This window comes from Pungitius pungitius, chromosome 10 (genome assembly GCF_949316345.1).
Source record: "Pungitius pungitius chromosome 10, fPunPun2.1, whole genome shotgun sequence".
NCBI lineage: Eukaryota > Metazoa > Chordata > Actinopteri > Perciformes > Gasterosteidae > Pungitius > Pungitius pungitius.
In genome coordinates, this window is record NC_084909.1 from 1,369,934 (window position 1) to 1,396,082 (window position 26,149).

At 39.7% G+C, this 26,149-nt stretch overlaps 4 protein-coding genes and 2 pseudogenes across 4 annotated transcripts; all 6 read right to left on the bottom strand.

Moving 5' to 3' along the window:
- Positions 1–1,998: 1,998 nt before the first annotated feature.
- On the bottom strand, positions 1,999–3,664 carry LOC119199504 (olfactory receptor 11A1-like). Its single transcript, XM_037456930.2, has one exon. It carries the CDS (start codon positions 2,902–2,904, stop codon positions 1,999–2,001), a length of 906 nt encoding a protein of 301 aa, XP_037312827.2. The 5' UTR covers positions 2,905–3,664.
- A 2,261-nt stretch (positions 3,665–5,925) lies between these two features.
- On the bottom strand, positions 5,926–7,574 carry LOC119199502 (olfactory receptor 1J4-like; annotated as a pseudogene).
- Positions 7,575–10,547: 2,973 nt separating this feature from the next.
- On the bottom strand, positions 10,548–11,480 carry LOC119228987 (olfactory receptor 10K1-like). The gene has a single exon (XM_037489045.2). The coding sequence runs from the start codon at positions 11,478–11,480 to the stop codon at positions 10,548–10,550; it is 933 nt and encodes a 310-aa protein (XP_037344942.2).
- Positions 11,481–14,808: 3,328 nt separating this feature from the next.
- Positions 14,809–16,671, bottom strand: LOC134132787 (olfactory receptor 11A1-like). Its single transcript, XM_062564860.1, has 2 exons — positions 16,654–16,671; positions 14,809–15,864 (listed from the first exon to the last, which is right to left on the bottom strand). The coding sequence occupies exons 1-2, from the start codon at positions 16,669–16,671 to the stop codon at positions 14,809–14,811; spliced, it is 1,074 nt and encodes a 357-aa protein (XP_062420844.1).
- A 1,154-nt stretch (positions 16,672–17,825) lies between these two features.
- On the bottom strand, positions 17,826–19,391 carry LOC119228763 (olfactory receptor 10J4-like; annotated as a pseudogene).
- A 4,835-nt stretch (positions 19,392–24,226) lies between these two features.
- Positions 24,227–25,186, bottom strand: LOC119228776 (olfactory receptor 11A1-like). The gene has a single exon (XM_037488696.2). The coding sequence runs from the start codon at positions 25,184–25,186 to the stop codon at positions 24,227–24,229; it is 960 nt and encodes a 319-aa protein (XP_037344593.2).
- Positions 25,187–26,149: the final 963 nt, after the last annotated feature.

Here is a 26,149-nt window from a genome sequence, read left to right on the forward strand (position 1 = left end):
GGGATGCAGCATTGAAGACAACTCGGAAAATACAGGACAAACCCCGTCCCGTATGGATTCAAAACAGGACGCGCTATTTCATGCTCAAATATGGGACGATTCCGTATTATAAGGGACGGGTGGCAACCCTATTGTTAGCTCCCACACTACGCACCCCCTGATCTTGGTAACAGAAGCTAGGGGTGGAGTGGGCTGGGGTGCGTTCACACTAGAGGTTGTCCGACGGGAGTATCTAACACTGAAGCATTTTCGTGATGATACTCTACACTTTGCCTTTAAAAAGTGATACAACATTGAAGTGAATTTTATTGTCAACGGATGTGCCCTGATGCAGCACTGTTAATCTGACTTTTAATTGATTGAGTGTCACTACTCACTCTGTACAGCCTGTTCCCAAACAGTTAAGGATAAAGACATTCTGAATGACCAGTGCACCTTGTGCAGTTTCCATGGATGTCTAACATATAATGGCAATAAACGTTTCCTGAGGTACACTGAGGGATTTTTAGGAATTACTGGGGGTTAAATCTATTAGGACCAGTGTTTATGACCCACAGACTGACGGGCTTATGGAACTTCGGAATAAAATCTTAAAATCTATGATTCGTAAGTTCATTCGCAAAGAGGAACCTAATGAAGATAAATGGCTTGATCCTCTCCTGAGTGCAGTAGGGGAGGTTTTCCAGGCCTTCACAGGATGTTCTCCCTGCTTTTTGGCATGAACATGGAGAAAACTTGGAGGAGAGTCCGAGCCCCAGTACCTATACGGTACACAATGATGAATTAAGGATGATTATTAAAATATATGCTTTAAACATAATCAAAGGTTGAAGGTATCTGTATTTGTGCACTTTCGGGAGTCTAGTAATAATGATATAGGTATATGGTGTGTAGGTATGTTCATCATACATTAATGTTGTCAAAAATAAAATAATAGATGTGGTTTAAGTTATAGTAGCAAATAATAACATTCAGCCTCTACTGGACTTTCTTATTCATTCAAAGAAACCTCACCCTGAAATGCACTGATGGAGGGACGACTTATTTAAAGAGGAAACAATAACTTGACTTGAATCAAAAACATGCTCATGCTCTTGCTTTTTCTTTTGTCTATAACATTCAGATACATTCAATTCATCACAGCCCGCCACCCTCCTTGATAATATAGCATCTGTCTGATCACAACGCACTGCACCAATTACTACATTTGATACTTCTTTTTATTTCTCTCATCTGTATTTTTTCCAGTATTTTGCTTGGTTTTCTGAAAGAAAGAACGAAGGAACTAATGCATTAAACGAACGTGTTCAAAAATTGGAAGCCCGGATGGAGACGTCTGGAAGAATTCAGCCGAACAACTTCTCTCGTAGTGGTAGATTTATTTCTCAGATCACAGGTCAATTAACAGCGCTGCGTTTGCAAAGGCAGGAGCAGTTCTGTCGGCCCGCAGGCCGAAAGAACAACTAACATCAGCAAGAACATCATATTTTATAATTCTTGTTAGACAGGAAAAAAATATTTCTATTGGCCCTAAACTGGCGTAGAGGAGGAGCAGTTCCTCCCCCCGCAACACAAGATCCGGTCACATACAATGTGTGGTCTCCTAGTGTCTGGTGTGTCTCTAACCTCCATCCTTGTCAGACTTGTTTCTGCCTGCTTGGCACATCCCGCTTGTCCTCTGACCTTGCACTTTTCAACCAAAACAAGAAAATGACTTCCTGACTGAGCACTAAGGAAAAGCTTTTGATTATCAATCCCTCCAATGATTTATGAAGGCTTATCTCATTTGATCTCAATCTAAAAGCATTACACAAGTCTAGTCTGTCATAACCTGTAAGTAAAATCAAAGGTAAAAGTGGACGCTTAAATTGTGGTTATCGATTGCACATGGATAAAAACGTTTTGCGATTTTGCGTAGTATTCTTTCAGAAACAAGTCTAAATGTTCAAAGTATTGACATTTCAGTCATCAGTGAAGTCAAGACACTACACCATTCGGCTAAAAGAGCTTCTTAAGGTGATCATAAATCCTTCTCATTTTTAGTCCATATATGATTGGATTAAAAAGAGGGTGATATATTACAACTTGTAAAGCCATTATCAAACTTACAATTTTTGCTGAATCAAGTTCGAGTCGAGCAAGAAGTACATCATACGCAGTGAAACAGGAAAAGTTGATTAGAACCAGCAGATGGGGTAAACAGGTCTGTGCAGCTCTTCTCCTGACTCCTCTACATCGATACGATACTACAAGTATCCTGCTGTATGTGAACAGTATGAAGAGCACAGGGAGAATTAAAAAAGTAACAAGAAGAAACAAGCCATATATATTCAGTATTGTTGATCTCACACATTGAAGTGTTTGAACTGTGCTGTTGCAAAGTATTCCTTTCAAGTGAAACTGACAGATTTCTTTTTTAGCATTAAGTAACTGTAGTAGTAAAAACAAACATGCAGGCAGAATCCAAGCAGAAAACAAGATAACATTAACCGTTTTTGTTTGCATGATGGTTGTATATTTCAAAGGGTTACATATAGACACATATCTGTCATAGGCCATGAACGACAAGAGCACAAAGTCTGAAGCAGCTAACCAGTAATATAAAAACCACTGGAAGAGACATGCTGGATAAGATATGATCTGTTTTTCTGATAAAAAGTCAATCAAAAGCTTTGGGTAGATAACAGTGCTGAAAAGAACAGAGTTGATTAACAAAGCTGCAATAAAAATATACATTGGCTCATGCAGGTTTTTGTAAAACATTATAATCCCCACAATAGTGAAATTACTGGTAATTATTAACATATACACTGTAAACATGACCACAAAATAAAGATATCTGTATTTCTGCACTTCCACATGCCCACCAAAAGTTATATAGGTAACATTAGATCTATAATCCATTGATAATGTATCCAGTGAGATGATAAGAAATATTAATCTGGTTCAAACAGCACAGAAAGTGATCTGTGAGAGACGGGTGGAGGTTTTTTATCAAACTACTTCATCCTCCATGGATCTCATTGAACTCTCCAAAGGATGAAGTCTGTAAACAACTCGATTCCAGAGGGCTGAAGTCACAGATGTTTGCTTTGGCAAATTAAGCAACATCTAATCACAACAAGATTCAAGATGTGTGTGCGTGTGCATTCATTTTTCGGTTAAACTGGAAAGCTGCACCAAGGATCCCAATCAATACACTCAAGGGAACACAAGCTCCCCCACCCCATCTCTTTATATCTTTAAACAGTTAGGGTGTCCTTGATTGGAGCCAACAGTTGACATGAAAAGACAAAAGCAAGATTTCTTTTTCCTTCTTGAGTCCTTTTAGGATATTCACATTCAATATATTTACAATATCAAGCTCTTATCATATTAGTATCATACAAATGAGCCAATGTTGTGTTTAAAAAAAACTTTTGACAGTCTTTCAAATGGGAAAAAATGAAGTAAATGCCTACAACAAACAAAAGCGAGTCAATGTCGAAAATCCTCAAATTAAAAGTGTTTTTAGACTTGAGGTAAAAAAATAACAATGGTTGACAGAGCTCATTATCTGAACATGTCCATTTTGCAGTTTGAATTTCGAATAACTCACCCTCAAAATCACTTAAAATAAATCCTAGTTACGCTGCCCCTTTGAATGACAGATGGGTACAAACCCAGCAGGTAGTCGTCTGCTTGGTGTCACTTGGGCTAATTTGAGTCACCATCTTTATCGTGTTGGCACGGTTGTTGTCTTTTGGAGGATGTTCCCTTAAGTGAAATACGGCAGTTGTACTTTTCTTTTTTTTATGCCACGAGACACAAACTCTGGTTTCCTGTCAGCAAGTCGTGTGTTTGTTTGACCCACACGACCCCAGCCATCTCAAAAGTACGTCAGTACGTGACGCTCTCTTACTGTAAAGGACTCTTTTTGGAGGGTTTGCAATGGAGGTCATTTAAAAGCCGAGAGAGCTGCATAGAGCAGCTAAAGGGGCCTCTAATGGCGCGTTTCCACCGAGCTCTACGGTACGGTACGGGTCGGTACGGGTCGGGTCTGTTAACCATGATTTGGCGAGCGTTTCCACCGCCAACAGTACCCTTACTTGATAGGCGTGGTGTATTCCAGAAAGTAGTGGTAACGTCACTTGATAGGCGTGGTATTGGACGGAAAGTAGATTGACGTCATTCGATCGCGCGAAAACTGAAAGCTAACCGCAAACAACAATGGAGACATACAGCCGATCCTGTTCTTGCTTCTCGATACGTGGCACGTTAAAGTAATGCTGCGCGGCGACATTGTTGCGACGGTGTTGTAGTTTAAAAATAGCGCCTTGTGTGTTGTCTTTCCACTTACGGTTCGCGCAAATGACGACACTCTTTCAACCAATCAACGTTCTGCAGTGAGTCTAGCTCCACCCTTTAGTACCAAACAACTGTGCCAGGTACCCCAACGGAAGGGTACCCAAAACGTGGTACGGTACGGTGCGGATTTTTGGTACTTTTCTCAGTGGAGACACAAATAAAAGGGTACCGACCCGTACCGTACGGTGGAAACGCACCATAAGAGCCACTGACCAACCGTTGGTGTTGACAAGTTGTGAGCCACAGCGGGTTATATGAAGGGGGATATTTGTTGCATTTTGTTTCTGACTTAGCAATATTTTCTCCGGCGGTGGTGATATAATCTCCTGTGGGAGTCGTCTCAAACAGGCAGTTGCTTTCTTTGATCCAGGTCCTTTGCCTTTCCTGTTGTTCACTATCAACTTAGTGCCACAACGACCCCTGTCTGTCCATATCTATCACTCCTTGCCTGCTTGCCTTCTCACGCTATCGGTTTGAGGGCCTCCTTCTAGCTCCTCTTTTCTCTGTCAAATTGTACCTTATCTTATTCACCTGGATATATATAACTGATTTAGAAGCATATAGCTAGACCATGAAAGTTTGCATTATTTGTTTAGATCTCCCATGTATATCTCTCTTTCACTTTCTTTCACATAAATGCAGAATTTATGACTATAACAACTTTCCTACTTCAAACCATTTTCCTGGCAGAGTGGAAATAATCTACAGTCAGAGTTACTAGTTGGAAAACTGTTATAAGTGTAATGCCTCAAAGAGTGGGTCCTAAAATGTAATAGGTAAGACAATATCTCTTCTGTCTCTCGCTCACTCAAGCATGTTGTCTTAACAACTTGCTTGAGTTTAATAGCCCTACTAGATTTACATTGCGAATTTCCATAAGTTCATTAAGTTCATTATATTATCACGAAGAACACAATATAGCCACAATTACATACTTCCCAGTAGGGATTACATCACATTTGTCCTTAATTTTTGGGGATTTTGATTATCCGATATCCAGAATTTACTTTGGGGGGGGTTAGATCAAACCCCCCCCAAAGATAGTCATGATGTATTTTGCTAATATAAATTATGAAGAACGACATTACTGTTGAAATTGGATAGAGCGCTGGCCCATGAGACACAAACACTGGTTTCCTGTCAGCAAGTCCTGTGTTTGTTTGACCAAGACGGCCCCAAAAGACTCAAAAGCACCTGCCTGAAGTGTTGCTATGGTCCGGCTCCTTTGCCTCTCTGAATAGGATATACATGGTGATTATTAAAATATATGCAGTAAACTTGATAACAAAATAAAGGTTTCTGTCTTTGTACACAGAGTCCAACAATGATGATATATGTATGTTACATTATGATCATCATCCATTAATGTTGTCAAAAATAAAATGTTCCGAAACAGTTGGATGAAGTAACTAGCAAATAATATAAACATTCAGCTTCTACTGGACTTAGTGATTCAAAGATACCTCACGCTGATGCACTCACAGAGAGAAAACCTATTACCCCAGTGTTAAAGAGGAAACAATTCTTTATCTATTCAATTTAACTATTTCAAATATGACAGTCATCAGTGTGAAGACACTACACCATTCTGCAGAAGAGCTTCTTAAGGTGATCATGAATTCTCCTCATTTTTAGTCCATAAATGATTGGATTAAAAAGAGGGTGATATAATACAAATTGTACAGTCATAATCAAACGTACAATTTTTGGAGAATCGAGTTCCTGTCTGGGAAGAAGTACATCATTTGCAGTTAGACAAGAAAAGTTGATTAGAACCAGCAGATGGGGTAAACAGGTCTGTGCAGCTCTTCACCTGACTCCTCTACATCGATACGATACTACAAGTATCCTGCTGTATGTGAACAGATTAAAGAGGACGGGGAGAACTACAAAAGTTACAAGAAGAAACACACCATATACATTCAGAAATGTTGATCTTACACACTTAAGTGTTGGAACTGTGCTGTTGCAAAGTATTCCTTTCAAATTAAACTTGCAGATTTCTTTTTTAGCACTTAGTAATAGTCTGTTACGTCCCCTGTTCTGTGTATCGGTTGGTGGGTGTGTTCTGTTTTGTGTGTGTGTGCATACAGGTGGTACTGATCATCCAAGATCTCCATTCATCTTGACTCCACCCCCGCTCGTTACCCGGTTCAGCTGTTTTCACTCATCTCCAATCCCATCATGCCCTTCTGTCAGTATATGTACCCCTGTGTTTGTTTCACCTGGGTGGGTGGCACTCTGGTTGTGTATACGTGAGTGCTGGTTGACGGTATAATATTTGTATTCCCAGTGATTTGGTATAAGTGTGTATGCAATTAATACGTGCTCTTTGTTTCTTTGTTATCTTTATTACATGGGGGGGGTGAGGAGTAGTTTAGTCCTTCTCCGGAGTTTACATACCTGCACGTAGTGTTACTCCCCTGTCTAACAACACTAGCTACACCTGGCTGGGCCACCCAATGTAAGTTTTGTTAGGGCGCCTTGGTAGTGTGCCAGTTAGGTTGTGGTTTTGTTGGGAGATAGGACAGGTAAGGGGGTGGGAAGCATTTTGTTCTTTTTGTTGCTTTGGTACCGCCAGCTCTCCTCATTTCCCCTGTTAACAGCGCTACAAATAAAAACAAGCCTGTTTACCTCAACTTCAAGCTCACGTCTATTTCTTGCACCTTCAACACCACACGCTGTTTATTGGCCACAGGACGCCGTCAAGCAGTGGCGTGGATCCCACTCCCCTCCTGGGGAGGCAGAACGTAACATAGTCCTACTAAAAACATAACAGCAGGCAGAATCCAAGCGGAGATAAGAAAGATGTTAACAGTTGTTTTCTGCATGATGGTTGTATATTTCAGAGGGTTACATATAGACACATATCTGTCATAGGCCATGAACGACAAGAGAAAGAAATCTGAAACGGCTAACCAGTAATATAAAAAACACTGGCAGAGACATGCTGGATAAGATATGATCTGTTTTTCTGATAAAAAGTCAATCAAAAGCTTTGGGTAGATAGCAGTGCTGAAAAGAACAGAGTTGATTAACAAAGCTGCAATGAAAATGTACATTGGCTCATGCAGGTTTTTGTGAATTATGATGCCCACAATAGTAAAATTACTGCTAATTATTAACATATAGACCGTAAACATGACCACAAAATAAAGATATCTATATTTGTGCACTTCAACATGCCCACCAAAAGTTATATAAGTCACATTTGATCTATAATCCATTGATAATGTATGCAGTGGGATGATAACAAATAATATTAATCTGACATAAACAACACTAGATTGTCTCTCAGTCTTCAGGACCTGACCTTGATTTGCTCTGGTGTGATCCAGCAAACACACGGACTGGAAAGTGATCTGTGAGAGTCGGTGGGAGGTTTTTTATCAAACTACTTCATCCTCCACGGATCTCACTGAACTCACCAAAGGATGAACTCCCAAAATAATGTAACTATGTCATGTTTCTTTTGGCCCATTCATTTACATTGCTTTGCAAATAGGTCACGTGAGTATCAAGTTTCCCGTTAGCGAAAAGAAAAACATGGCGGACGGTCAGCATATTATCTGTGAAAAACACAATATTTTAAGAAAGCATCAGCATTTGTATGCATTTTGATGGCAAAATGAACTACTTTTTTAATGCTTACATTGCTTGTTATTTCTTATTATAGACTTATTTCACTTATCATATTTACAAGTTGCCCTGAGGCAAGAGACCAAAATCAAGTTAGGGGTTGGGGGCATGCATTTTAGTCGGTAACCCATCTTGAAATGCAGTCGAAGGAGTCTAACGCGCGAGTCACAGGGTGCAACAAAACTCTGTTGTGCAATAAAAGTGAAGGCCGAGGCGTGCTGGGTGAGGTGCGATCCCGGCCCTTTCGGGATCGGGCCCACCATTGGCTATGGTGAACTATGCCTGGGCAGGGCGAAGCCATGCCGGTACGAGCATGATATGCAAATTAGTCGTCAGATCGAAGTATAGTAGTGATAGAATATTCGAACCATCTAACAAGTGGCCAGATAGGGGCCCCTGGGCCGTACACTAATGGGCATTTACACACTGAAACTGTCATATTTATGAAAGCAAAAGGCACAGACGGAGCAATTAAGTTTGAAGTTTAAGGCCCTGTTAGTTGCCAGTGAGTTAGCCACTAAGAGAGGGTTTGTTCTTTTTTCAGTATGTAAGTACCCTTGTATTTAACAATAAAGTCAATTAAACTTCATATGTGTGTCTGACATCCATCACTGCTGCACTAAATTCAGGGTAAGGCCACGTGAACATGTCCCATTGACCTCATTCATGTTTTCTATAGGACAAATGAATGAAGAATCTTGAAAGTTGAATTCTGAGAAATTCCCAAGTTACCCAAAAGGGCAAGCAAACAACTTTCAATTTAATAACCCTATAGAACATGTTACTGTATAAAAGTCCACAGTATTCAGCATTTCCAGGTCAAACTTTTTGCAATTAGACTAAAAATTTCACATTTTCGTAATTTCGCCCAAGTTAATGTGTTGGGTGGCACCCCTAAATCTCAATAGAATTCCTCCAAGCTTTGCAAAAGTCATTTTTATGTTAATTGGAACAAAATGCAATGCCAGCCAAATTGACATTATGAAATTCAAATTTCCCATTCAAATTTGATGCACCCTAGTTCACAATGATGAATTAAAGATGATTATTAAAATATATGCTTTAAACCTAATCAACGGTTGAAGGTATCTGTATTTGTGCACTTTCGGGAGTCTAGTAATAATGATATAGGTTACATTACATGTTCATCATACATTAATGTTGTCAAAAATAAAATGTTCAGAAATAGAAGATGTGGTTTAAGTTATAGTAGCAAATAATAACATTCAGCCTCTACTGGACTTTCTTATTCATTCACATAAACCTCACCCTGAAATGCACTGATGGAGGGACGACTTATTTAAAGAGGAAACAATAACTTGACTTGAATCAAAAACATGCTCATGCTCTTGCTTGTTCTTTTGTCTATAATATTCAGATACATTCAATTAATCACAGCCCGCCACCCTCCTTGATAATATAGCATCTGTCTGATCACAACGCACTGCACTAATTACTACATGTAGCGGCTAAGCCGAACTTGAAGCCACTGAGGGGCTGCGTAGACAGGCTAAAAGTTGCGTTAGACGCGCTGGCCACCTCGTCACCACCTGTTTCGTTCTGCACAATAAACCCGCTCACGCCTTTGATTTTTTGCTTGGATATTTGGTTTATTTGTCAGACTGTGTAGTCCATATAGCTGTCACCCATAACCACGTACTTGTGACGGAGCCCGGAGCGTTCGAAAACTGTGCGCTCCTCCGTCTCGCAATACCTGCCACCTGGCTGAAAGTGCCCACCTAATAAGGCAAGTGCACCATGGTGACACCTGCTGGCCCAATTCAGTATCTTCCACCCATTATCAATTAAAACTGGCTCCTACACTACATTTGATACTTCCTTTTATTTCTCTCATCTGTATTTTTTCCAGTATTTTGCTAGGTTTCGTGAATTAAACGAATGTGTTCAAAAATTGGAAGCCCGGATGGAGACGTCTGGAAGAATTCAGCCGAACAACTTCTCTCGGAGTGGTAGATTTATTTGTCAGATCGCAGGTCAAGTATCAGCGCTGCGTTTGCAAAGGCAGGAGCAGCTCTGTCCGCAGACCGAAAGAACAACTAACATCAGCAAGAACATCATATTTTATAATTCTTGTTAGACAGAAAAAAAATATTTCTATTGGCCCTAAACTGGCGTAGAGGAGGAGCAGTTCCTCCCCCCGCAACACAAGATCCGGTCACATACAATGTGTGGTCTCCTAGTGTCTGGTGTGTCTCTAACCTCCATCCTTGTCAGACTTGTTTCTGCCTGCTTGGCACATCCCGCTTGTCCTCTGACCTTGCACTTTTCAACCAAAACAAGAAAATGACTTCCTGACTGAGCACTAAGGAAAAGCTTTTGATTATCAATCCCTCCAATGATTTATGAAGGCTTATCTCATTTGATCTCAATCTAAAAGCATTACACAAGTCTAGTCTGTCATAACCTGTAAGTAAAATCAAAGGTAAAAGTGGATGCTTAAATTGTGGTTATCCATTGCACATGGATAAAAACTTAAGTGATTTTGCGTAGTATTCTTTCAGAAACAAGTCTAAATGTTCAAAGTATTGACATTTCAGTCATCAGTGTAAAGACACTACACCATTCTGCTGAAAGAGCTTCTTAAGGTGATCATAAATCCTCCTCATTTTTAGTCCATATATGATTGGATTAAAAAGAGGGTGATATATTACAACTTGTAAAGCCATTATCAAACTTACAATTTTTGCTGAATCAAGTTCGAGTCGAGCAAGAAGTACATCATACGCAGTGAAACAGGAAAAGTTGATTAGAACCAGCAGATGGGGTAAACAGGTCTGTGCAGCTCTTCTCCTGACTCCTCTACAACGATACGATACTACAAGTATCCTGCTGTATGTGAACAGTATGAAGAGCACAGGGAGAATTAAAAAAGTAACAAAATTAAACAAGCCATATATATTCAATAGTCTTGACCTCACACAGTGAAGTGTTAAAACTGTGCTGTTGCAAAGTATTCCTTTCAAATGAAAAGTACAGATTTCTTTAATAGCGTTTAGTATTAATAATACTGAAAACTGACAAGCAGGCAAAATCCAAGCCGAAAAAAGTAAAATATTAACAGTTGTTTTTTGCATGATGGTTGTATATTTCAGAGGGTTACATATAGACACATATCTGTCATAGGCCATGAACGACAAGAGAAAGAAATCTGAAGCAGATAACCAGTAATATAAAAACCACTGGCAGAGACATGCTGGATAAGATATGATCTGTTTTTCTGATAAAAAGTCAATCAAAAGCTTTGGGTAGATAACAGTGCTGAAAAGAACAGAGTTGATTAACAAAGCTGCAATGAAAATGTACATTGGCTCATGCAGGTTTTTGTAAATTATTATGATGAACACAATAGTGAAATTACTGCTAATTATTAACATATAGACCATAAACATGATCACAAAATAAAGATATCTATATTTGTGCACTTCCACATACCCACCAAAAGTTATATAAGTCACATTTAATTTGTTATCCATCGATAATGTATGCAGTGAGATGATAACAAATAATATTAATCTGACATGAACAGCACTAGATTGTCTCTCAGTCTTCAGGACCTGACCTTGATTTGCTCTGGTGTGATCCAGCAAACACACGGACTGGAAAGTGATCTGTGAGAGTCGGTGGGAGGTTTTTTATCAAACTACTTCATCCTCCATGGATCTCACTGAACTCTCCAAAGGATGAACTCTGTAAACATCTTGATTCTTGAGGGCGGAAACATAGATGTTTTCTATGAGAAATTAAAGAAACATTTTATCATAACAACATTCAAGTGTGTCTGCATTTACTGTTTAGTTGAACTGGAAAGTTGCGCCAAGGATTCCAATCAAAATGCTTTGGGGGATCCAAGTTCCCCCCCCCCCCCCCCCTCTTCGAACAGTTGGGGTGTCAATAATTGAAACAGCTTCAGAGCTCTCTTAGTTCGCTTTCATTTTACAGTCAATGACGAGTTAACAGCTGACATGAAAAGACAACAGTGACCACAGCATTTTTTGAACAGCCTTTTCATGTTTTTCATATAGTAAAATCAATGTATTTATAATATTAATCTCCAGTCCAAACGAAACATTGATGTGAGTCCAGGACATTTATATCTGATGGGGAGAGTGATGATCAGGTAATGATAAACATTATTGTTAAAGATTAAGGTGCAATGTACCAATGATATTCAGTGAAGCTGTAAATGAATCAAACTCGAAAGAATAGGTCAATACCAATGTTAATTTCGTTGATGAAAACTATAACAAAAAATATTCGTCAACGACCTTTTACCCATGACTATTTTGTGACTAAGACGTGACGAAAACATGACTTTAAAAATAAAAACTATATCTAAATCAATTCTTACTTTTGTTGGCGAGACGAGACTGGACGAAATTTTTGGTGGTGACGAAGTCACAATACTTGTTTTCCCCTCGCATGCACCTAACAAACATGGGCAAAGTACGGCCCCGCTAAGGCGGTTATTAAAGTTTCATGATTCACGTTATGTCATCCATTAACCAAGACCGCTCGGTCACTGTGGGGTAAGCGGTGGTTCTTGTGCACCGATACGGACCGCAACGCTTATTTTACACATACACGGTGAGTGTGAGTGTGGACTTCCTTGGTGGAACTTGAGAGACCCATGTGCGTGGAGATGAAGACCCATGAAACAGCTCGAGGCTGGTCATCCAGCAGAGATGTTCATTCGGACCTGCTCCATTTTTTGGCGACGCTAGCCAGCGTTTCCTTGGCTGGATGAGACCGTCCGCTACGGTAGTCTCCTCCAAACACGTCTAAATGATAAACTCATCGCAGGGTTCTGAAGCCTCTCACATTGACCGCGAGACACGTGCAATTTAACCAGTTCACATCTTGAGAAGACGGTGTTAAACCGTCTCATCCACCGTACGTTCGTTACTAAGCAACAGAGAACGCGCAAGCACAGAGTCACAGGTGGATGCTTTTGATAGAACTGCTCAGTGCAGGTGAAGGATGTGGCGGCACAGAGCAGGTGGAGGAAAACCCGGAGGACAGACACAAGAGAAAAAAACTGGTCATGAAACCCGAAAATATAGAAGAGAGAAGGAAAAGACAAGTTCAATAAAAAGTGGGGGTCCAGTTGAGAATGGCTGGTTTATTATCCAGCCCAAAATATAATGTATTGCACCAATTGTAGGATGTGAAGAGGTCTCTTTTGTTGGGACAAGCAATTTCACAGCGGAAACAATAAAGGACCATGACGTTTCTGTTGGCCACGTCAAAAGCATTGTGAGTAAACAGACAAGGACAACATAGTGTTGCGTTTAGGTCCCTTGTCCTCATGAAGTCAGCGGAGCTTCACACTCTTGCAAATTTATCAAATATCCCTGCAAATAAATGCTTTGCTACTTGTTAAAAGCCTTTCATGTAATGATTTGTCACATGTCATTTATATTAGCTCACACAAACACTTCATCCATTTGTTCCTGGCCCCTTTGTCAAATTTTAGAACCCATTGTGGCCCGCGGATCAAAACGTTTGCCCACCCCCTGCTATAGACCGATCCTATGAGGGATATCTAATGGACAACTTAAGTACTGTAAGCTATCATGCAGCTGTAGACACAACACAGGGGGTCTCTGGGCCTGAGAAGGGAAGAAAAGGAGTTTAATGTTGCTATTTAATGTGACTAAAAGGAAAGTGACGTATGTAACTACGGTTCTATGAATCCTGGATGACCGCCAGAGGCAGTGCTTCACACTGGATTATCTTCTGTCTCGCGCCTGCGCAGGTCGAGTCTTTATACCAACAAGGTCATCTGTGACCCCGGATGACCGGGATGCATAAGTTCCGGTGTCATCCGGAGATCAGTCCTAGGGAATCTTCTCGCGAATTTGCGGGATTCCGAGTGACTAGGAACTCTGGCAGTCATTGTTTCGTGTTTACCCACGGAAAGGGCAACCCGGCATACATAGGACAGTACTCAGGATTCCTCATTTGTTTGTTTATTTTTGCTCAAAAATATTGTGCTATTATCTGATAGAGGTTTGGAGCCATAATATTATTATTCCAAAGGAATAATCATCATAGAAGTGCTTTTATTTCAGGCAAACCTGGACCATTTTTATTTGTACAAATGTGTCTAAAATCTATATTATATGTATGCTATATTCGAGCAGGGGCCTAAAACACGGCCTGGTCCTTAAGAGATTATTAGATTAGATCAGCTTTATTTAATAAAACAAGTTGTTTAGGGTTTAAAGATGTACTTCATTTGTTGTCCATATATTATTCAATTAAAAAAAGGATGACAAAAGTGGGATTTTGCAATTTTTTGAAAATTAAATCCCAGTCAAACTATTATGATAGAAACATCAAAGTAACTAGCAAATAATATTAACATTCAGCTTCGGGCTGTTTTATTCAGTCACATATACCTTAGCCTTAAATGCACTGACAGAGAGACAGCCTATCACTGACTTGGATAAGAAACATGCTTTTGGTCTTTAATGGTTGTTTGTTTAAAATAATGACATGGATTGATTTCATCACAACCCACCACTCTTCTCCATAATATAACAACCTCTGTCCGATCACAACTCACTGCACCACTTACTCACTTACTATATTTTGATACATATTTTTATTTCTGTCATCTATGTTTCTCTGTATTGTGCTGGGTTCCCCTCCCAAGATTCATAGAGCCTTATCTCATCGGATCTCATGCTTATTTTAGGGTTAGTTTAAACTTGAGCAATACACTTGAATTCAAAGTTCATGTAAGTAAAATCAAACTGAAAAATGGATGCTTAGATTTGTTAAGGTGATTTATTCAACTTAACAGCTCACCATTCTGCAGAATAGCTTCTTAAGGTGATCATAAATTCTCCTAATTTTTAGTCCATAAATGATTGGATTAAAAAGAGGGTGATATATTACAACTTGTAAAGCCATTATTAAACGTACAATATTAGAAGAATCAGGTTCCAGTCGAGCAAGAAGTACATCATATGCAGTTAAACAGGAAAAGTTGATTAGAACCAGCAGATGGGGTAAACAGGTCTGTGCAGCTCTTCTCCTGACTCCTCTACATCGATACGATACTACAAGTATCCTGCTGTATGTGAACAGTATGAAGAGCACAGGGACAATTAAAAAAGTAACAAGAAGAAACAAACCATATATATTCAGTATTCTTGATCTCACACATTGAAGTGTTTGAATTGTGCTGTTGCAAAGGATTCCTTTCAAGTGAAACTGACAGATTTTATTTTTAGCATTTAACAAAAATCCTACCAAAAACCAAGAAACAGGCAGAATCCAAGCAGAGAAAAGAAAAATGTTCACAGTGTTTTTTTGCATGATGGTTGTATATTTCAGAGGGTTACATATAGACACATATCTGTCATAAGCCATGATGGACAAGAGAAAGATGTCTGAAGCAGCTAACCAGTAATATAAAAACCACTGGAAGAGACATGCTGGATAAGATATGATCTGTTTTTCTGATAAAAAGTCAATCAAAAGCTTTGGGTAGATAGCAGTGCTGAAAAGAACTGAGTTGATTAACAAAGCTGCAATGAAAATGTACATTGGCTCATGCAGGTTTTTGTGAATTATTATGATGAACACAATAGTGAAATTACTGCTAATTATTAACATATAGACCGTAAACATGACCACAAAATAAAGATATCTATATTTTTGCACTTCCACATGCCCACCAAAAGTTATATAAGTCACATTTATTCTATAATCAATTGATAATGTATGTAGTAAGATAAGAAATAATATGAATCTGACATAAACAGCACTAGATTGTCTCTCAGTCTTCAGTACCTGACCTTGATTTGTTCTGGTGTGATCCAGCAAACACACGGACTGGAAAGTGATCTGTGAGAGTCGGTGGGAGGTTTTTTATCAAACTACTTCATCCTCCATGGATCTCACTGAACTCTCCATAGGATGAACTCTGCCAACAACTTGATTCTAGAAGGCTGAAGTCATAGATGTTATTAATTAAGATACAGAAAACACCAACGGTAACAATTACCTTCCCCTCTAAGGATGTTTTTAAACGTGTTGGGATTGTGTGGTGATATATGCAAGATACATGAAAAATGTCCGTGACATTAGCTTAGCAGCAAGCATTTTAAATGCCTCATCACAAACTGGTCGGGTAAATCAGTCCAAGAGTAAATGCAGGGAAGTCTGGCAACAAGTGAGTTTGTGACTGGGGTTTAAAAACTGAAGGGAGTGAGTAGGGTAGACAGGTGAGCGTGAGCTGGCCATGTGGATGTGACCAGCAGTTGCACTGAATGAACTGATCCGGTGACTGAGAGGTGGAAATGACAGGGCAGAGAAGAGCTGTGACGAAATGTGTCGCAACCGAATACAAAACGCCAGGTTCCCGACACCAAGTCCTGTGTCACGACCCGAGCAGACTCGCTAGCAGCTCACTACATGACGCCCTCTTAATGCCAAGTGCTGCCTTCGGAGGGTTTGCATTGAAGGTTATTTGAAAGCTGACAAGTGTGCTGCATAGAGTCGCTAAAAGGGGGCCTCCAAGTGGCACTGACCAACCGTTGGTGTTGACAAGTTTGGAGCAACGACGTGTAGCATGAGAGGGGAAACATTTTGCATGTTGCACAGCAGTGGTGATATAAGGCGTCACAGACACACCTTGGCTTTCTGGTTCATTTATGTGCGAGCGGCTGTACAAAATCTTCTTTTCATGGGTAGCCGGGCAGGTAACTTATACCTGTGGCCTGAAGTTACATCAATTATTTTATATAACCTTGAATTAGATCAGTTTTACTTAACAGAATAACTTCTTGAGAGGTTTAGATAATTCTTTTATTTTTAGTCCATATATTATTCGATTAAAAAGAGGATGATACAAATTGTCCGTAATAGTCATTATGAAATCTATAATCGTTGGAAATTCAGATCCCTGTCGATCTATAAGCATATCATGTGCACAAATACAGGAAAAGTCGAGTAGAACTTACAGGAGATGAAGCAGGCCCGTGCAGGTTTTGTCTTTACATGTCAACACATTTGATATAATTTAAGTATTCTGGTTCATGTAAAAGTATGAAAAGCACAGGAAAAACAGTTCATGAGAGCAACAAAGCCAAATAGTTTGTGCTTTTGAACAAACAGTGGAGACTGTAGAGTTCATTGTTGTATCCAAATAAGGTACATAATTTTAAAATAAAAGCTGAATTTTAAAAAATATGCTGAAAACATGATAAAAGTGTGAATATGTCTGTATCTGTGTATTTTCAGGAGTCCATTAATAATAATATGGGTTACATTACATTTTCACCATACATTAATGATGTAAAAAAAATATGTTCAGAAATAGAAGATGTGAATGAAGTTAGAGTAGCAAATAATACCATTCAGCATCTACTGAGCTTTCTAATTCACAGAAACTTCACCCTGAAATGCACTGATGGAGAGACAACGTATTACTCCAGATGAAGTAATGAAGCGGAAATTTGACTTGATTTAGAAACAGGCCGATGCTGTGGCTCACAGGTTTTTTTGTTTGAAATATTGAAATATATTTAATTCATCACAGCCCGCCACCCTCCTTCATATTATGGCATCTGTAAGTAAAATCAAAGTTAAAAGTGGGGGCTTAGACTGTGGTTATCTGTTCAACTTAACTATTGTACATGGTTGTATGAAAACTGAGAAATAAGGGATTTGCCCAGGTTATTGTAAGTCGCTTTGGATAAAAGCTTGAGCTAAATGACATGTAATGTAATATATCATTACATTGTGTTAGCTGTGTATTATTCTTTATGAAAAGAGTCTTTAATCGTTCAAATTATTCACTGCCATCAGTTGTGAAGGTGATCATATATTCTCCTCATTTTTAGTCCATAAATGATTGGATTAAAAAGAGGGTGATATATTACAACTTGTAACGCCATTATTAAACTTACAACTTTTGAAGAATCAAGTTCCAGTCGAGCAAGAAGTACATCATATGCAGTTAAACAGGAAAAGTTGATTAGAACCAGCAGATGGGGTAAACAGGTCTGTGCAGCTCTTCTCCTGACTCCTCTACATCGATACGATACTACAAGTATCCTGCTGTATGTGAACAGTATGAAGAGCACTGGGAGAAATAAAAAAGTAACAAGAAGAAACAAACCATATATTCAGTATTTTTGATGTCTCACAGTTGGAAAGTAGAAAGTTTCTTTTTTAGCACAGTAATAATATTACTAGGCAGAATCCCAGCTGATTACAGGAAAATATTAACAGTGTTTTTTTGCATGATGGTTGTATATTTCAGAGGGTTACATATAGACACATATTTGTCATAGGCCATGAACAACAAGAGAAAGAAATCTGAAACAACTAACCAGTAATATAAAAAACACTGGCAGACAAAGGTCGTGTCTACAGGTGTATTTTAGACATGACCTTTTACGTAAAATGCTTACACAGCAGTAATCTAATCAATTTGACAGCTAAAAACACTTGAACGTTCTAAAGAAGAGCTTCTTAAGGTGATCATAAATTTTACTCATTTTTAGTCCATAAATTATTGGATTAAAAAGAGGGTGATATATTACAAATTGCACAGTCATAATATAACGGAAGATTTTTGGAGAATCGAGTTCAAGTCGAGGAAGAAGTATATCATATGCAGTTGAGCAGGTGAAATTGATTAGAACCAGCAGATGGGCTAAACAGGTCTGTGCAGCTCTTCTCCTGACTCCTTTAAATCGATACGATACTACAAGTATCCTGCTGTATGTGAAAAGAATGAAGAGCAAAGGGAGAAATAAAAAAGTAACTAAACTGAACAAGCCATATATATTCTGTATTCTTGATTGCACACAGTAAAGTGTTAGAATTGTGGTGTTGCAAAGTATTCCTTTCAAATGAAATTGACAGATTTCCTTTTTAGCACTTAATATCGTTGCTGCTGAAACCTGACAAGCAGGCAGAACCCAAGCGGAAAAGAGGAAAATGTTCAGAGTTTTTTTTTGCATGATGGTTGTATATTTCAGAGGGTTACATATAGACACATATCTGTCATAGGCCATGATGGACAAGAGATAGAAATCTGAAGCCGAAAACCAGTAATATAAAAACCACTGGCAGAGACATGCTGGATAAGATATGATCTGTTTTTCTGATAAAAAGTCAATCAAAAGCTTTGGGTAGATAACAGTGCTGAAAAGAACAGAGTTGATTAACAAAGCTGCAATGAAAATGTACATTGGCTCATGCAGGTTTTTGTGAATTATTATGATGCCCACAATAGTGAAATTACTGCTAATTATTAAAATATACACCGTAAACATGACCACAAAATAAAGATATCTATATTTGTGCACTTCCACATGCCCACCAAAAGTTATATAAGTCACATTTAATTTATAATCCATTGATAATGTATGCAGTGAGATGATAATAAATAACATTAATCTAACATGAACAGCACTAGATTGTCTCTCAGTCTTCAGTACCTGACCTTGATTTGCTCTGGTGTGATCCAGCAAACACACGGACTGGAAAGTGATCTGTGAGAGTGGGTGGGAGGTTTTTTATTAAATTACTTCATCCTCCATGGATCTCATTGAACTCTCCAAAGGATGAACTCTGTAAACAACTTGATTCTAGATGGCTGAAGTCATAAGAAAATAAAATATGATAAAATAAATATTATGCAAGTGTTTTTGTGTGATGCCATCGATATGTGATGAATATTTGCTTGATACAAATCAGGCCGTTATTAGCTGTTAAGTCCCATTAATTAATATAAAAATAATTCGTCACGTTGTGTTTTAATTTTTTTTGCTTGGTTACACTGCCTTTCTGTGACCGTTATCCCTTTCTGTGGGGTTCACCAGAGGTTTGGTAAGATTATATACCTCCAACCGGAATCGTCTGCTGTACTAATACCTGCACACCACCCTCAGTATCCTCCGCTTTTGGAGCCAGAGGAGATGCAGAGGCGATTTTGCTCCGAAAGCTGTCTTTACTGTGGGCAGTTAGGAAAAAGAAAAGAAAGAGCTTGTCTGTAAGAGTGCGGGTGCTGGTGAGTAACTCAGGGAAAGTTCCTCATTCTAAGCATCGATCCCTGTTTGCTGTCCACCTGTATCTTTCATCTGGGCCTGTGCACCTGTCCACACTTATTGACTCAGGGCCCGAACAGAACTTTTTGGACACCACTTTTATTAAGAGTAAAGGCCTACCAGTGGAATTAGAACGCACTCAGCTGGTGAGCGCACTGGACAGAAGTTCATTGGCAAAAATAACGCACCGGACTCAACCCATCTCCCTACTCGTGTCTGTGAATCACAGTCAGAAGTCCCAGCTCTACGTTTTCCCTTCCCCTCACCACTTGTCTTGGGCCTTCCCAGGCTTATGGATCATAATCCACAGATTGATTGGGTGGGGAGCAGGATCACGGGCTGGAGTTTCACTCACCATTCCCACTGCCTTTGGTGTGCAGTCCCCAGTCAGGTTCTTCCCTCTGGCAGACCAGACACCGGCCCTAGCCTCTCCGCGGTGTCCGAGGACTCAGCAGAGGCTTTTTGCAAGGAGTGGTCCGTTTCGCTGCAACCTCTTTGCCCCTATGATTGCGCTATTGACTGGCTTCCGGGTACCCTATTTCCTACGAGCCGGCTTTATAACCTCTTCCGGCCAGAGCGCAAATCCATGGAGAAATATATCACAGACTCTGTTGCCGCACGGATCATACGTCCCTCATCGTCACCAGTGGGAGCGCGATTCTTCTTTGACTCCAGAAAGGACAAGACCCTCTATCCCGGCATCGATTACCGAGGTTTGAACCAGATTACTATCAAAAATAAATATCCATTCTTGCTCATCTCTTCTGTTCATTCGGAACTACAGCCGAACAGCAGAACCACTGACACAACTCACCTCCTCCAAGATACCTTTTTCATGGACCCCAGCGGCGGAGAGGGCTTTTTCTTCCCTCAAGGAACGCTTTGCCTCAGCTCCAATCCTGGCCCACTGGGCTTCATTTTTTGCCCATTTTAATTTCATACTAATGGCCGGGACACAAGAACACCAAGCCGGACGCCCTCTCCCGTCAGTTTGCCCCAGAGGAGGGTGATATAACTTCTAATTCCTGCCTCGTGCGTGCTTGGGGCTGTTACCTGGGAGATTGAGAGGGTGGTACGTGAGGCCCAGAACACCCAACCTGACCCCGGGGGGGCCGCCAAATCGGCTGTTTGTTCCAGTGTCCATCCGTTCCCAATTGCTCTCATTTCATTCCTCTGCCCAAGCTTCCATTAGCCCGTGAGACTGCCAATTTACTGGTTCAGCATGTCGTTCGGCTTCATGGCATCCCTGCAGACATAGTTTCAGACCACGGTCGTTGCCGCGGCAAGACAGAGTTCCTGAAGCAGGAGGTTGAGACCATCCCCAGGTGTGTGATCACTACCAATCCCTCCTCGTGGAGCGGTCACCTCCGTTGGGTCGAGTACGCCCGCACGTCAACGGCCACTGGACTGTCCCCATTTGAGGCCTCCTTGGGCTATCAGCCTCCCCTGTTCCCCAGACAGGAAGTTGAGGTTTGCGGTACCATCAGTCCGGAGCAATGCCCGTCTTCGTAGGCGGGCCGCTTTTTACTTTGCCCGGCTGAGCGGAACAGGAGGGTGGCAGATCGACGACGAGCACCCCTCATCTCCATCATCCACCCAGTCTCTGTCAAATTGCAGTTGTTCGCTCCATGAGGATTCACCCAGTATTTCATGTCTCCCTCCTTAAGCCAGCTGTCTCCAGCAACCCTGCACATGTGACTTGTTTTAATCAAACTTGTACATTTATAAATGCTGGGTACAGTTTGGTCGTGATCACAGGGAGATGAAACTCCGGTGCTACGTTACACGAGAACACAAAATGAGCGAAGCAGGAGGAACATCGACTGACCAGAGATGCACCAACACAATAAATGAGTGACTGTGTCTGTTTGGAGGATTTTTGGTTGTCATTAAGTGTACACCAGAATACAGCCATGATTCTGGAATATGTATTAAATAAAGTAATGAGAATATTATGAAACTACTGTAATTTTGAAACTCTAATCAATAGAATAATACCAATGTATGTAATGTAATCAACTGAGATGGATGCATGTAATACTTTATAGCACCACAACTGATATTGACTGAGAGACATTCAAAATCTGAGTTACATTGAACTCCCCAGGTGAGCGTGGACACTATCTTTCACACCTTACCAGGTACAATTCAGCAGAAATGGGATTAAACATGACACCTCAGCATCATACTCACTGCACCAGACTGGTACAGTTGAGTGAAATTGGCGCACCTTGTTTGATATGACTAAGTGTATGCTAAAAGACAGACTCCTACTACTGACCTGGCCAGTGTCAGGGACATCATGCTGAAAGTGCTGCAGGAAAACGGCCTACCTACCCCTTCAGTATTTAGACCCGGGCTGCTCACCTCTCCAGCGCCAGATCGTTGCATTCCATTACGTGGTAACTTTGGCTCCGTATCACTATCGGCTTGCACTATCGAGGCCACTCTACTGTAGTTGCCCTGTCTGTACCTGGTCCTTCCCTGCTGTACCGCCTGCCCCCTGCCATTCTGACGTCCCCACCTGGACTCCACCATCGAGTTGCCAGATCTGTCACTTTGAGTTTGTTTCCATTAAATTATTCGAACCGCCAGTTCAAGAATGATGAGGGATGTCAGAAAATGCAGAGGTAGTATAGGTAGCCTAATCTATCTGACTACATGTACAAGACCTTAAATTAGTCTTGTCACAGTACTTTAGTGAGCCTACCAAAGAGCATTGGGCTGCTGAAACAGGTTTCGAAGGTGTCTGAAAGGCGAAATTGACAAAAGGTTTTGTTACAGAAAATGTGTCACTGATAAACCGGGGCTACGTGCACACACTGACGCAGATTGGGCAGCTGATGTAACAGACAGGCACAGTACAACAGGTACTGTATGAGCCTAAATGAAAGTGGTCCTTTAATATCATGAAAAAACAAAGGAAAGCATACTCTTCCACTTTCAATTTGTGAGGCTGAGTATATGGCGTTAGGTGCAATTACAATATTTGTACCTAGTTTAACTACTATATAAATGTTCTATATCACACTACTTATATAACTAAAGTAAAGATTGAACACGGGACCATGTGGAAGATAACGTGTATATTTTTATGAATGTTGCATGGGACCAAGAATACCCAGTATTCAGTGCAGGTTAACAGTTTACAGTAGGGATGCCCTGAGGGAAAATACTTAATATCAATACACATCAAGAAACTAGCAAATAATAATACTCAGCATCTATGGGACTGTCTCATTTATGACAAAGAAGACAGCCTAATAATCCAGATGAAGTGATAAAGAGTAAACAATAACTTGACTTAAATCAGAAAAATGCTCATACTTTTGCTTTAATTGTTTTTTGTTCAAAATATTGACATTATTTTCCCCCGCCCTCCTCCAATATATAACAACCTCTGTCCAACCACAACTCACTGCACAACTTACTATATTTTAAAACAAATTTTTATTTCTATCATCTGTGTTAATCTGTATTGTAAAGGGTTGCCTTTTAAGAATAAGATTATCTCATCGGATTTCATGCTTATTTCAGGGTTACTGTGAGTTTGAGAAACACACTTGTAGACAAAGGCCATGTCCACAAGTGTATTGTATACATGACCTTGTAAATAAAATTAAACTGAAAAAGGGAAGCATTACACTGTGGTTGTCCCTTTAGTCTTTAAAAGGCAGTGTTGGACCAGGACGCAGATGGAACATAATAGTTCTAAAAAATACCATAAATAATATATAATGCCATACATCTCTGGAAAAGAGCCTGGTCTATGGGTTAGGGTATGAAGGCCTTTGTATGTGCTCCAAACACAACTCAAACAATAAATACATGTATGCAAAAAATCCTTACACATATAGGAAAGAGAACAGCACACAGGTTACAGAGATATCTGTATCATCTCTCAGTCAAACCTTCCCTGAATAAAGTTCATGCTTATTTCAGGGTTACTAAGAATTTGAGGAATACACTTGTAGACAAAGGCCATGTCCACAAGTGTATTGTATACATGACCTTGTAAGTAAAATTAAACTGAAAATGAAATTAGATCTTTATCTCTATCATATCTCTCAAACCCTCTCTGAATGAAGTGCAAACAAGCAACATCTGTACCATTCAATTCAACATTGTTTGTTTTTCAATTAGTGTTAGCCTAAAACAAATTTCCCCCAAAATCTTTTATTTACTATTCTAAAGAAGAGCTTCTTAAGGTGATCATGAATTTTTCTCATTTTTAGTCCATAAATCATTGGATTAAAAAGAGGGTGATATATTACGAATTGTACAGTCATAAAAAAACGTACAATTTTTGGAGAATCCGATCCAAAGGAATCTAGTCGAGCAAGAAGTACATCATATGCAGTTAAACAGGAAAAGTTGATTAGAACCAGCAGATGGGGTAAACAGGTCTGTGCAGCTCTTCTCCTGACTCCTCTACATCGATACGATACTACAAGTATCCTGGCGTATGTGAAAAGTATAAAGAGCAAAGGGATGGATAAAAAAGTAACAAAAACAATTAAGCCATATATATTCAGAATTCTTGACCTCACACACTGAAGTGTTAGAATTGTGCTGTTGCAAAGTATTCCTTTCAAATGAAACTGACAGATTTCTGTCATAGCACTAATTATTATTGTTACTGAAAACAAACCAGCAGGAAGAATCCAAGCTGAAAACAGGAAAATATTAACAGTTGTATTTTGCATGATGGTTGTATATTTCAGAGGGTTACATATAGACACATATCTGTCATAGGCCATGAACGACAAGAGAAAGATGTCTGAAGCGGTTAACCAGTAACATAAAAACCACTGGAAGAGACATGCTGGATAAGATATGATCTGTTTTTCTGATAAAAAGTCAATCAAAAGCTTTGGGTAGATAGCAGTGCTGAAAAGAACAGAGTTGATTAACAAAGCTGCAATGAAAATGTACATTGGCTCATGCAGGTTTTTGTAAATTATTATGATGCCCACAATAGTGAAATTACTGCTAATTATTAACATATACACCGTAAACATGATCACAAAATAAAGATATCTATATTTCTGCACTTCCACATGCCCACCAAAAGTTATATAAGTCACATTTAATTTATAATCCATTGATAATGTATGCAGTAAGATGATAAACAGCACTAGATTGTCTCTCTCAGTCTTCAGTACCTGACCTTGATTTGCTCTGGTGTGATCCAGCAAACACACGGACTGGAAAGTGATCTGTGAGAGTTGGTGGGAGGTTTTTTATTAAATTACTTCATCCTCCATGGATATTATTGAACTCTCCAAAGGATGAACTCTGTAAACAACTTGATTCTAGAGGGCTGAAGTCATAGATGTTTTCTATGGCAAACAAACATCTAATCAAAAAAAGATTCAAGTGTGTGCATTTACTGATTTTTAGTGTGTAATATATATATTTTATACACACTCACCTAAAGGATTATTACGAACACCTGTTCAATTTCTCATTAATGCAATTATCTAACCAACCAATCACATGGCAGTTGCTTCAATGCATTTAGGGGTGTGGTCCTGGTCAAGACAATCTCCTGAACTCCAAACTGAATGTTAGAATGGGAAAGAAAGGTGATCTAAGCAATTTTGAGCGTGGCATGGTTGCTGGTGCCAGGGTTAGGGTTAGGGTCTGAGTATTTCACAATCTGCTCAGTTACTGGGATTTTCACGCACAACCCTTTCTAGGGTTTACAAAGAATGGTGTGAAAAGAGAAAATTGGACAGTTGAAGACTGGAAAATTGTTGCCTGGTCTGATGAGTCTCGATTTCTGATTTGAATCAATATAATATATATATATATATATATATATACCGTAGTTCTTAGTATAATAATTCTTTAGGTGAGTGTATATCTGCGATTAAGCGGCACGTCAAACTTGCAACGAAGTCAACACAATTTTGGGGAAAGTCGCATCAAACGCCCAAAAGCCAAAGTATTCCATATTTGGCGTCAAAATAGCGTGACGCAATAACCTATCAGCGTTGATACGCTCCTCATCGTCACTGACGTCCTGCATACGACAGTACCTTGCAAAAGATGGCGGCAAGGTT